Source organism: Buceros rhinoceros, unplaced genomic scaffold (genome assembly GCF_000710305.1).
Source record: "Buceros rhinoceros silvestris isolate BGI_N320 unplaced genomic scaffold, ASM71030v1 scaffold6872, whole genome shotgun sequence".
Lineage (NCBI taxonomy): Eukaryota > Metazoa > Chordata > Aves > Bucerotiformes > Bucerotidae > Buceros > Buceros rhinoceros.
Window position 1 is genome coordinate 113,581 of NW_010400604.1, and position 14,022 is coordinate 127,602.

The 14,022-nt window shown below is 39.7% G+C and overlaps 1 protein-coding gene across 1 annotated transcript in view; it reads left to right on the top strand.

Moving 5' to 3' along the window:
* Positions 1-11,811, top strand: part of NOX3 (NADPH oxidase 3) — a 39,079-nt gene extending 27,268 nt beyond the window's left edge. Inside the window, exons 12-14 of the mRNA XM_010131932.1 lie at positions 6,242-6,388; positions 9,431-9,555; positions 11,685-11,811. Of these exons, the coding sequence (XP_010130234.1) occupies positions 6,242-6,388; positions 9,431-9,555; positions 11,685-11,811 (399 nt within the window). The remainder of the gene's footprint in view (positions 1-6,241; positions 6,389-9,430; positions 9,556-11,684) is intronic.
* The last annotated feature ends 2,211 nt before the right edge of the window (positions 11,812-14,022 follow it).

A 14,022-nucleotide genomic window follows, 5' to 3' on the forward strand; every position in this document is an offset into this window, starting at 1 on the left:
ACTGGCATGTTAATGACAAGCTGCCACTGACAAAGCATCTGGGATTTGAGTAGCTGAGGAGTTGAGGACAGGTTCAAATTGCCAGGGGGGATCTTTGAGGCAGAAAAAGCACTGAGAAGGAAGGGAAATAAAAATGAAAATATGCGCTAGATGTGAAAAATAATGCATTTGCAAACACCATGATTGTTCCAGAACGATCTTTTCCACTGGTAGGATATCTATATATATTTATATACCCATTATATTATTATATTCTTTATGTATACAAGTAAAATTGTTGTTATGGTCACTGATACAGTTATCTTAAGGGGAAAAAAACCAGAATTTAACTATACATTGAGAGTATAGAATACCTCAGGGTGTTCATCCATAGCTTAGGGAGAATCTTGGGTAAGTGTGTCTGCAAAGACAAATGTATGGTGTATTCTGCCATTGTTTTCTGTATAGAGTTCAGTTTTTCTGAATTCCTGTGAAATACAAAAGTATCACGATTTCTGTATGTCCTTTCTCTATACCTTGGCTTACCTACTGGAGCAGTGGCAATAGTGATGCTTATTTTTCACAGGTGTTACAAGGCTAAATTTAATCGATCTTGTAAAATATTTTGAAAGTCTGAATGAAAGGTCCTGGGGACGTTCACTTAAGCATTACTAAAAAAATTTAGCAGTCATCTTAGTGAGAACGATTAATCTCAGGGTAGCTCTACAATTTTTTTCCATTGGTTAAAAGCTTCCACTTGTGGTATAATTACAAATAATTTAATCTTCCTCAAAGTATTCAGCACTCTCTTTCTGCCATGATGAGTACCATAGAAATGTCTATTAAGGAAATAAATAAGAGGTTTTTCTTTTTTTAACAACTTCATTTTGATTTGAGTACAGCTATCATTACGCTTATTGAACTAATATTTCTTAGTGTTGCCCACATACGGTTGAGATATAAATACTCATAGCTTCCATAATGTCTGCAGCTGTATAATTTAAAAAATGCAGCAAATCAAAGGGAGTACACATTTATCTAATTGATTCTTCACAATTAAATAGCCTTAGAGCTTTCATTTCCCTATCTTTTTTTTTTTTTTTTTTTTTTGCGATGAGGAAGGGCACTACTCCTAGTCACGGCTGGAAAGTTTCTACTGGCTTTAGTTATGCATAAAGTCATCTTTTTTCACATTAGTGGTCTCATTTTTCAGATCAATTGCCGCTGAAATTGATAAAATTGTACTGATCCATCAGAAGCTAATATTAGCAAACTTCCACTTTCTCTTTTACCCTATATAAGGACATAAGAAAGGTCCTACTGCGTGTCACCAAAGATTCCTCCAGCCCAATATCCTGTCTCCAACAATGGCTCTTCATGAATGCCTAGGGAAAGGTGTGCAGACCAGAAAATCATATGGTGATAGGCCTTTAGGGGGTACTTTCTTACCTTTGAGGAACTTGCAGTTCAGTGATGTCTTGACACAAGAGCTGCACCGCTGTGTTTAATACCCCTTAGTATTTCCCCTTCCACTAGTTTGTGTAATTGCTTTTTGAACCCATGTAGACCTTAGACACCCACAGCATGTTGCGGCAGTTCAGCTACGTACTGTGTAGAAAACATAACAGCTTCTTCCATTTGCTTTGAGACCCACTGTCACTGCCTGAGGTAACCTTCTGCTTCCAGCTCTACCCCAGCCCACAGACTTCTCCACAAAACACCTTCTCCCAAAGACCTAAAAACCCCAGCTTGTTTTGCTGTCAGACATAACCATCTTTCTGAGCCGTGTTTGAGGGTAGTTTAGGCCTCTTGCTTCAAATTTAGGGGTTTGAATTCAAGCCTCATCCTTCATTTACAGGAAAAGATGCCTGCTGTCACCCTAGCTCTACGTCAGTGCCTCATGCAAGCTGCCAAATCTCCAGCCCCTGCACGCCCCAGGCTGTGGCACTGCTGCGCCTTCCCTGTAATGGCCCACCAGATCAAATCATTAGGCTGAGGAGATGCCTGGTCTTTTTTGGTATGCTATAGCCCATAGGTGATGTGATATACTCAGGATCAGGAAGGGCTGGGGTTTTTCAGGGAGGTGTCCAGCTGCAGGTGTGAGGTTTTTGCAGGGACTTGTGTAAGAGGAAGCAGCAAGAGTAAAGGATGAAGGCACCTGCTTCATCACCTTTTACACCCCTTTGGTGAAAAGCTGGCCTTGCCCAGAGCTGCAGCTCCACCTTTGTCTTCAGGGAGCAGGAAGAAACAGACAGATAGTCATCAACAGGTAATTATTAATGACTTTGCACATGATGGAAGCTGATTTACAAAGTATGTTCTTTTACCTCACAGGTAAGGGGTATCAGAGCTCTTGCTCTTGTCTATTGTCCAAAATTCCAGATGTGGGAAACTGAATGATAAATATGCATGTGTTGCAAGGGAGCACAGTATTATAGAAATAAGCGACAACTCAAACCCCTACACTACAGGTCTGATTAATAGCAATACCGCATCTAACTCAATTTGCAGAAAGAGCACTTGTAAAATTTAAAACATTTTACTTGGGCAAGCCATCAAGCTGATGAATGTAGTCAATGGGGGTAGGATGGGTGGAGACTAATGGAACATAAATCGAAAACCGATTTTTAAGGGTCCTAAATAATTGCAGTCAGTTAATAGTATGAGGTTTACAAGACAAAAAATACAGTGTTCAGAATAATTGTTTAATTATAGAAATGCACTGATGCTGACTTTATTCTACAGTTTTAATAAGGATTAATGTTATTGTATTTTAATTATACATGTAATATGTTGTGCTATTATATGGGCAGTCAGTGTAAAGAAAGGAAGACTTCTTTGTAAACACCATTTATTTTAACATATTATACTGGAAGTACTCCAGTCTAAGGGAAATGGAGACCTTTTACCCATAGAACATCCTTCTTCACTACCTCTTTTCTTTCTAGGACTATAATCATGGCCAAAAATACTTCTTATAATGACAATCTTTTTTCATTAACAAATGCTCTTCACCTCTAACATGTGAAAATTAGAAGCAGTGCGATGGGTACTGCTTCAGCGGAACCACACCAGGGATGAGTTTAAGGAATTTCCACAGCTTCTGAAAGCTACATCCTTTCTTGAGAGGACTGTGCCAGAAGTGGCTTGACCCAATGTGGTTGGACAGGCTGTTACCATGACAGCTAGGTCTGCAACCAGCTAAAAGCACTTGTTCAAGCTCCATAGCCTGATATTCTGGAAGCCAGTCGCCCATTTCAAAGACCACATTGTCTCAACTCATTGGTTAGCTTTTCTTCCTCCCTCCCTGAATGTGCTTGGCTCCCAGTCCTGCCCATGTGCTCGCAGTTGCTAACCAATCCCAATGAACAATTCATTGTTCATTTAGAAGCACGTGCCTCTTCTCCTACCACATACGTTTCCTTAAAATGAACTGCTGAAAAGACTTGAGAAATAAGATCATCAAGTAGAGATTGGGGGAAGAAATTTCACGCTACAAATCATCAGCTGTGGTGTGATACAGACTGACAGCACCCCATGGGCTGAGTATGTGTAACAAGTGGGGACTTCAGGATTCAGACACAAAAAAACTATCTAAAGGTTAAGGCTATAAATCTTATCCAGTTCTAGTAATTTAAAATAATGCTGTTGTTGGTCACAAAAATGAAATACTATAAAGTCAGTGAGCTTGCTTTTTCCTCATGAGCTATGCCAGTGTAAATCAGCAGCAACCTTCCTGTAAAGCAATGAAGTTATATTTAAGGCAAAACACCGAAACAGAAGGGGGAAAAGCAAACAGCTAAGATGATCGGTACTAAAGTTCTGCAGACAGTCCTATTCCTGGGCTGTAAAAATACCCTACTTAACCCTGAATGCTTTATCTCTGTTTCCTGGGATCATACATTTATATTTCTTACAGAAACCACAGATGGTCCCTTATAGTACACACAGATCTAGGAAACATCTCAAATTACTGTTAGTCTCTTTCACCAAATCTCCAGTGGAGTACGGCATTACCACATTTTTCTCCCACTACTTTACCAGAAGTCTGACAACGTAGTATATTAAATCTTCAGGAAATCTCTTTATAGCTTTCTGTTTTCTTTTCTGATTTTCCCCTTCAAAAGTGTCTAATAGAGATCTTTACCTCATTGATTCTATGGAAAAGGGCTACAATTTCCAAATCATCAGCGCTCCCACAATGACTGCCTTGGGGAGAGTCCTTCCAGATTACCTTTGATACTGAGGTATAATAAAAGACAGAGGGATAGAAGGGCTGGTGAGCACAGAGATGAGTTGTAGGAAATTAAGGGATTTTGCAACAAAATAAAAATTACAGTCACAATAAAACAAGTTCCAACTATTGCTTTGTTACAAGTTTATACATTGTCCTCCATGATGTTCACTTTTAACCTGAAATTGTGTAATTTTAGGCTTCCTCCATGTTTGTGACTTATTTCTTTGGAGGCACTATAAAATAATTACACTCAAAATTACATTACCCACAGAGGCCCATTTGAAGTCTGGTGCTCTCTGTTCAAAAGTAATGATGGATTGTATGGCGAGAGCTACAGAATTTGAGTTACAAGAATTGCAATTGGATTTGTCTCATAATTGTGGTTCAGCCAGTCACCAGGGTAATAACTGGGCAGACTCCCAGAGAACTTCAACCATTCATCCCCTGGGTGGTGCAGGACCTCCCAGCCTAGCTACCTGCACAGCTGAACTGGTTTGAGACAAGTGACTGAGCTGAAACCAGAGGATGGGCTGTACTCCCAATCCTCTTCACAGCACAGCACTTGCGGAGGAGATTTCCAGGAGGGAAATTCTGACTGTCTTGAAGATCCCTGAAGATTGAAAGGTAGCTTCTCCTTGGCCTAAGACAACTGTACGTCCCAGTGTGTTGATTAAGAATCACCAGTCCTGAGAATCTGCAGGCAGATCCTGCTGCAAAATTGATAAACTGGTACACAGATAAGACATTTGCAAATGGTCAGCTGAAACTATTCCCGCAGAAGTGGTCACACAGGGCAGTTTTTATACACAGTTAACTAGTTAGAAGATGCTTTTTATGTAGTAAAGAAAATAGATCAGAATAGATCATGCACATGCTGGAGTGGTCACAATGGCCCCTGGGCCAGCTGGCTATAACAACTGAGCAGAAAAAGGGTTTGGGGGAGTCTCACCTCATGCAGCTGAAGACGACACAGCAAGGAGTTTTGAAATAGAAACTATCATCATCATATGGACAGTGAGTAACCACCTTGTGTGAAAAATTTTATCCCCTATGAAAGCATTACCTACTGTATGCCAAGATCCTAATAAATTAGCCTTTTTGTTTTTTAAACAAACTCTCTGCTTTGTTTGTGACTGACTGACTGGGGGAATAAACATAAACAGAAATAAGCCATAGGAATGATTAAAGGATCGAAAATTAGCCTCTCAGTGACAGATACCAGGAATGTTTGGTTTAGCATAGAGGGGATTACAGGATGACTTGATCCCAGCCTCTAATTTCTACCTGGGGAACAAAACTTTAATAACAAGCTCTCCAATCCAATAGACAGCTAAAACAAGATCCAGCATATATAAAATGAAGCTAGAGAAACATGGATGAAAAAAACTGTGTACATTTTTCTCAGAGAGAAGGTTTTCAACCATTAGAAAACCAATCCTGGGATAACGGTTCATTTTACCCCTTTGGCAACTTTAAAATTACAATTTCATGTTCCTCCATTCTCCAATTTAAACATAAAATACATTAAAAAAGAAGTAGGGGCATTCTATAGCCTGTTTTATACAGGGTATGTGACTTGAAGAACATAAGTCTATCTTTTGATTACATCAAGTGTTGGCATAAGGTCTTGAGAATCAGAAATTCTTTGCTTCAGTGCTGAATGAAACTGAAATTCCATTTTAATCATAACTGAAAATAAACCCAAAATTTTGAAGAATAATCAAGCTATTTGCAAGAAATGGAGGGTTAGGTATTATAAGTAAAAGCTGAGATGCACTGGCAGGGGGAAATGGGAAACTTGTACATTGCCCGTCTTCACTAGGACATTAATAGATTCTCTGAATATTTAAGATGAAAATGAAATTTTTAAAAGACAGAAAGTACCTCAACAGAATGATCTATAATTATGTTTAAGTATACAGTGCAGAAGAGTCACACACTATATGGTTAATGAGTTAAGCCAATCATTAGGAAGTTTTATTGAAAGCTTGCTTCTTATTGAATCTCTTTACTTTTATATTACAGGTTTATTTTTACTGGATTTGTCGAGACCCATCAGCATTTGAGTGGTTTGCTGATCTTCTGTTCCATTTGGAAACAAAAATGGCCGACAAAGGGAAAAATGATTTTCTAAGTTACCATATATTTCTTACTGGCTGGGATGAAAGTCAGGTAATAATGAAACTCTTAGGAGTCTGAGTTAATGTACCTTGCTTTTCCAGTATGGGAACATATGGAACAGGAACAGCTGAATAAATGATGAATGAAGCAGGGAGACAAAGAACTGTAAATACAAAGACACCGAGCCGTCTGTTTCCATCTCACATTTAGGAAAACAGTAATGCAGAAATCAAGCCTTCCAGTCCTATATCTTGTCTTGGGCAGCGCTCTCTCAGAAAAGTATCCATAGCCTTTCAGGAGCTTGTGAAGGAACATTTTGTCCATGTCTTTGGAATAGTGTTTACATAGATTCTGGCATTTTTGTACTGAAGCTAGAGGGTTATATAAAAAGTATTGGGTTTGTTGACTCTTATTATTTACTATAAATTAAGTTGTTCACATATATGTCTGGTGTACTTTTGAAACCTGCTGCGCACAGAACATTTTGGCAACAAACACTATGGTCTAACTCATGTTAAATCAGGTCTGTTAGATCAGATTTTCTCTGATTGACTTTAAATTTGCCATCTCATAATTTCATGATTTTATTTAATGTCTTTAGTCTTTACCTAAACTCAAATGAGTTGACTCTTCTTTTTTAAATGGATCAGTCAGATCATGCTGCGATCAGAGTTAGGCACCTGCCAGAAAAACTCTCAGTAAAGTCTCTGCTTTTCTGTTTTATTTCCTGTCTCTGTTGAATAAAGTACTGTCTAGTAGAGATTTAAAAAAAGATCTCACAGAGCTTTTCATAGAGCTCCTTGCCTCTGCTGCCACAAAAACCCCATTGTTTCTTTCCGCTTTCCGTAGGGTTTGTGTCAAGTAATGAGGTATGAGCATAAAGCTGTATTCAGGACAATAGACTCCCATCATGAAGTATATTGCAGATATAGAAAGTACCACTCTGCATTAGCAATATCACAGGGTATTTCCTAAAACCTACTTTGAAAGAAGTTGATGAGGAACCTCACAAAACACAAAGTTGCCCTCATCTCTCATCATCCCACTTCCTTCTTGGGCAAACATCAGGCCAGAGATCAGCTAGGGAGACAACTATTCTTGCTAGGATCTCTGACTCTCTTAATTTGTATGCCCTGCAATTTTCTGAAGTGCCTCCTTCTTCTTTTCAACCTCCATCATCTGGTCTTGTGTCAGCACTGCCTCGTTATTCTGTGCTGCTTGTTCAGTGACTCAGGAGCATCTCTGAACCTCTGCTGCCTCTCTGACTACACTTGCTCCTGGAGTCCTTCAGCATTGCTCCTCTAAAGGGCTGTGAGGGAATAGGAATGCTTTTCAGTGACCGCTTCTCCTACTCCAACCAAGCCCAGGGAACTGTGCTGGGTAACAGCTCCACCTTTTTCAGGCATCCAGAAAGCTCTCTCATCTTATAGGTCTCACTTATCTTCAGTAAACTCCAGTTCCTCAATTCTCAAAATTTGAGCTTCAGCATCAATAATATTTGGATGATGTTTTACTTTACTCCTCCCTTAGCAAACAACAAGGCAACATTCTCCCATTCTCTCCCTGTCTCACCGTATGGATGACTAGTAGTTGGATGAAGCTGAACTCCTAGTGCACCCTCCATTGCTGGCATTTATTTAGTCCTCAGACACAATGTTTGTTCAATGCTTCAAGCTCTTTGTAGATCCTACCTTGATCCTACCAGATGGCCAAACAGATATGGCACATGTTTGCCTCTGCTTGGACAAGAAATCCTGTTTCAGCCAATTGCTTCTTGCAATGTCCCTGAGATTTCTAGGCAACTTTAATGCTGTCACGTATAGCATGGGCTAACACCAAAAATCCTGGAAAAGTTCCACTTAATGTGAACAGAAATAGCCCATCCACTCAGTGGCATAATTTTGCTGTAAACAATTGAAAATTCCTGCAGTTCCCCAACTCCCACTCCCACCAAACATTTTAAGTCCTCTCTTAGACTATTCCAAGTCCTCTGTGACAGAAGCCCAAACTACCAAGAATTTTTTAGTAACAAGACCTCTTGTGACAACTGTGCTTGACCAGAATAACTGAGTTTTTAAGTAACATGAAAGACTCATTAGCAAAAGAAACACAGAATATTCCCAGGAAATAGATCTAAATTTCAGCAACCACTTCTGCAAGAGATAATAATGATGCCTAGTTCATGTTAGGGCCTGAACTAAATGCAAAGCCCATTTTTTACCTCAGCTTTCCTCTGGTAATTTCTTGACAGTGATAGTAATGATGATAGTCTGTAGTGAAAACAAGCGTATTACTCCTACACAATAGCAGCACAATTAGAAGAGACGGTGGGTTTGTATTTAAATGCATCTGAGAAGTACTCAGATAACATGGTAATGGGTGTAGCATAGGAGCTGAGGGACAGTAAATGCCCATGAAAATCAGGATTTGTTTTCTTGGCACTGGGAGCTGTGAAAGCTCATTTAGTTCAGTGCTTCACCTGAGGTGATCCACCTTCTGCACCTGACTCTAACCGAGAAGAGGCGTCAAAACCCTCAGGGTTTTATCTCTGCTGAGCTGGTACTTCTACCATCTTTTCCATCAGCAGCAGAATGCCCTGGACTTACTTAAGGTACGTATAATTGCTAATATTTGTTGTCAAACTCTTATAGCACACATTGCTCCCTATCCTAAACGCCAGCTTGGCCTTGAAGTGGTGACTGTCACTTCAGGACCTGCAATGCATAAAGTGTAGGGTGAGATATTCAAAGGCTGAGAAGAAGTTTAAGAATCTAAGACCTGTCTGACTTAAGGCCAGTTCAGACAGGTATTTAATCCCGAATAATTTCAAACATTTCATCTCAAGAAACTGGACTCCTTTGAGTTCTTGTGCACCTTTGGAAGCGCTTTTTACAATTCCAGTAATATTGTGAACTCTTGAGTGCTCCTCTCCCTCTCCTACCCTCTACTCTCCCGCAGTTTGATAATCACACAGTTTCCTTTCACTGATTAAAACTTAGATCTTCCACAGCGAAGTAGCATTATTGCTTTTTCCTCTTACTTGGAGTATATGTTGCTGACTCGAAAATTTTTACCTTGTAAATTTGCCTTTAGGCTACTCACATAGCCCTGCATTATGATGACAAGATGGATGTAATTACTGGTTTGAGACAGAAGACTTGCTATGGAAGGCCAAACTGGGACAATGAGTTCAAGCGACTAGTCGAAAAGCATCCTAGGTAAGGCAGGTTGGCTTCTAACCTTGTTAGGTAACTCTTCTCTCAGCATAAACCGTGGGAGAAGGGGAGGACAAAACATTCTAAATGACCCTTTTAAAATAATTTAGGTTTTTTGCTGTGTGGAAAGAAGATTTATGCTTAATGAAGCTTTTAATGAAGAAATCTCGGAAAGAGAATGCCAATAAAATCTAATTTTTGGACAAGAAAATCTAATATTTAGAAGTATTTCAATATCCTGGCCTTTGTCCAGATATAATTGAAACACACAATCCAATTACTGTGCTGCACAAAGGACAAAGTAGCATTAATTTCCCTTGAAGATGGTTATTAAAGAGATAAACTGTGATTTTTTTTCTTATGATGTCAAGGATATGTTTGTTCCCCTAACATATTTGGCTACTCTTGCAAGACTGTGCTGTTCTGTTATTAGTTCATCTCTGCTGGCAAAGACAGTTCATTTGAACTTGGTGGATTCGCTAGTGGTCTGAGAAAAGCTTCTTTGTTCCTGAAAGCCTTTGAAGCAAGAATTTGAAATATTTGTGTTCAGCAGCAGAAAATTCCAGAATCTTTAGGACTCTTTGTGGTTTCCAAACATTTACCTGCTAATGCAAAATAAAGGCTTGCACTTGGGGGACAGAGATACAAAAAGAAAGAGATGAAAACTTTTTTTTAAAGATGAAAAAGACCCAAGAAAAAGCTGAAAGGAAGGAGATCAAAGAGAATACAGTAAGCTACAAGAATACCATAAAATTGCAAAATAACAGTAATAGAGAAACCACTTGATGGAGGTGAAAATAAATACAATCAAGAAACAGGAAATATTAATAATAGAAAAAGTCCAAGTAGAAAATATGATTTTTTGACAGACCTTTTATAGGGATTCTACTCCATAAACAGGGCTTTTGAAGTTACAGTTGAAACAATACTTTTTGTTATTTTTGTTAAGTACAACTGAGGAAAATTTGGTTTTCTGATGCTCAGGGAGGGAGATAGGCATTAACTCTCTACACTGGATCTTGTGGTATTTCCTTAGAAAGCTAGCGCTGAAGTGACAGAAAAATCTGCATTTGCTTCTGAACCTAGAGGCCCATGTTTATGGTCAGTGTTGAAACTTTTAAAGAAAACTTTCCATGAAATGAGGATCTCTTATGAGGAAAAAATACCCCACCTTTTCTTGCTCTGAGTTACAGAAGGTTCAAGAGGCAAAGTTGTGATGGAACAATCAGCTTTTAGGAACTGAATAAATGTTGGGTTTTCCCTGACTGTAACAGTGTCTCTTAGTGGATTAGCAGGAATATACCACTCCAGGCCACACCTTTGCAATCCAGCACCAGAGCAGTATGGGCACTACTTCTGGGGACTACGCCTTGGGCACCAAAATTATATCTACAGCTCCTCCTTTAGGGGAGCAAACTGTTTGAAACTCATGCTGTCACCTGTCACTTCCACTGAGCTCTCCCCAGCAGCACAGCATGTGCGTGCATCTGTGTGCACATATATATATGTTTTAGAGCAGTATGTGCTGTGTTCTTAGAAGCAAACCATTTAAGGCACTTTGCAGCAAGTAATCAGGTTTCCAGCTCGCTGTAACAGATTTGTGCGCTTATGAACACAATTGTTTGTTAGATTGGTCATGTTCTTATAAGAACTAACAATTTCTTTTATTAAACCAGCAATGTAAAAAATGTCCATGGGCAGAAAACTGTTAAAATGAGGAAAAAAAGAAAAAAAAAGAAAAAAGAAAACTCAGAAGTAACTTAGAATCTTGTATATTTTTTAGAATAAAAAAGTTAACTCAGCTGGAGGAAAAGCAATGAAAATTTTCAGACCAAGCAGTATGTTTGTTTCTCTGATTATAAAAAGCTATGAAGATCGAAACTAAAGAACTAGCATTTAAAATATTTTGTGACCTCTAATATAGCAATCCAAATAAATAATGCAATAAGACATAACAAACACTAGAGTGTTAAAATAATTATAGTGTAATACTTTGTGACAGTAACACAAATTTTTTCAAATGTATTTCTCAAAAAGTCATTTCAAAAGATGCAAAGCCAGAGGCAGCCAAAAGGTACAGTTTATCCATTTACTCTGCTACTTTCATGTTTTTGTTGTTATTGCAATTACAGCAACAGTATTGGAGTATTCTTCTGTGGACCCAAGAGTCTCTCTAAGATCCTTCAAAAGACATGCAACTCCTATTCATCAGTTGATCCAAGAGGAGTTCAGTTTCACTATAACAAAGAAAGTTACTAGGCTGTACTCTTAACTATGTAATAGGTATTACCAAATTGAGTATTATTTCCTCTCCTTCTCCTGTTCTTTACTCACTCTTCAGCATTCAAACCAGACATTAGGAGCTGTAAACTGAAGTAGGTGCATTGACTTCAGTAGGAAAAAGTCATCCTCTGCCAACTAAACATTTGGACCCCATCTTTAGCCTTTCCTTCAGAGAACTGAAGGGCCAACTCTCCATCACTTACTTTATGATGCTGTGAATCCATCTACATCTATGTGAAAACAAGCATAAACCACTAACCTCTGAAGAAAAGAGCGTGAGTAAAGTGGACATTTAAAACTACCTCACTGTTGTGTATGATCAAACTACTACCACAGGCGATACTTGTATTTCTGCTGTTTAAACTGCACCCAGACATTCCTTCTCGGTGTTCTGGTTTTGTTCTGGTTTGTAGCCTCCCACTGCACATCCATCCGTATCCACATTGCCTTTTGTGCTGCACCAATACTGTTTATACGCACACTGTCCAACAAATTCCTTCTGCCCTACCACACTACGCACTGCTGAATCCTGCCATTTCCAGGTGCACGCCATAAGCTAATATGTTCTGAGGGTTAATATGTTAAGGAGACTCCACAAAATTTTGCACTCAGCAATCTGATCTCCTGAGACAGGCAACAGATACCGTGGAAAAAAGTTTCAGGTGTCTTTCAAATGTCACATGACTTCATAGGCACTGAAGAATACAGTTTTTATTCAAAAGATACAGAATCACAGATACATGACAGAGTGACTGAGGTGGGAAGACACCCCTGTAGATCATCTACTCCAAACCCCTTGCTCAGAGATGTTCCTATGAACAGCGATGCTTGCATTCTTGCAGTCCTCAGGAACCTCCTCCTATCGCCATATCTTTGAATGCAAAGATAACGAACAATAGCCACCTCCCTCAGTGTTTGTAGGTACATCCCATCAGTTCCCTGACTGTTTAAAAAGTTCCGTATCCTGATCCTCCTTCATTGAATTGCTTCACATTTTCCCACTTGCCTCAGAAGCCTGGCATCTTTGAAGGTCAGCCCTACCCATAAAGACCAAGGTGAAAAAAGCATTGAGTACCTCTACCTTCTCCATGGCCCTGGACACCAGGTTCCCCGCCCCATTCAGCAGAGCACCATTTTCCTAGTCTTCCTTTGCTATTCATGCATGCATAGCAGACCTTCTTCTTGCCCTTCGTGTCTCTCCCCAGGTTCAACTCCCACTGGACTTTGGCTTCCCTAACCCTGTCCCTGCACACTCAGTATCTCTGTATTTCTCCTGCATTACCTGCCCCTTCTTCCATCTTTAGTACACCTCCTTTGTGCTTGACTTTTGTCAGAAGGGATTTGTTCATTCATGCAGGCTTCCTACCACCTTTGCTTGACTTACTCCTTAGCAAGAAGGATCATTTTTGAACTTGGAGAAGGTGATTCTTTAAAGTCATCCAGTTCCACTGGACACCCCTCTCTCTAGAACCACATCTTACAGGATCCTTCCAAACACGAAATTCCTCCTGTGTCCTGCCCATGCCAGATGTGTTAGTGTGTAAGTGCTTCAGAGAGGCATCCAGTGATGTGGGTTTTCCAGAAGAGGTGTTAGAGCTGTCCTGTAGGCACTTACTGTTTGGGTGGATACCCTTGGGAGGGATCCACTCTGCCCTGTTTTGTTGACTGCAATGTCTCTCCTGTTCACATCATCCTGCACATTTTGCTTGTTGTTCCAGTCCACGAATTCCTCACTTGATGTTGGTCATCCATTCCCTCCCCGTCTCATCACAGGCTGGCATTGGACCCTATCTCTCCCTAACAGTCCCTAACAGTCTGAGCAAGTCTCATGTTTGAAAAAGCCAGCTGTGCAACCACTTGTTGTCTTGTAGGACCCATGCCCACCATGTTCATCATCATACTGAAAAGCCTTGTGTTTATTTGATTGTTCAATAATCTCTGCCAGTGTGGGAGGATCCGTGTTTGCCTGCCAAGCTGAGAGCCTCAGGAATGGTGTATGGGTGTAAAATGAGCCCATACAGACATCACTGCTTAGCATTTTAATAACGACTAATTCATATCTGCATTTGATTTTTTTAAATCTGCCACGTAACTGATGCAGCCTTTCCTCATAGGTCACTCACTATGTTAGACTAGTTATCTGTTCTCTGTCACACTCACATAGAACTGAGAGGTAGGTACAAAAGA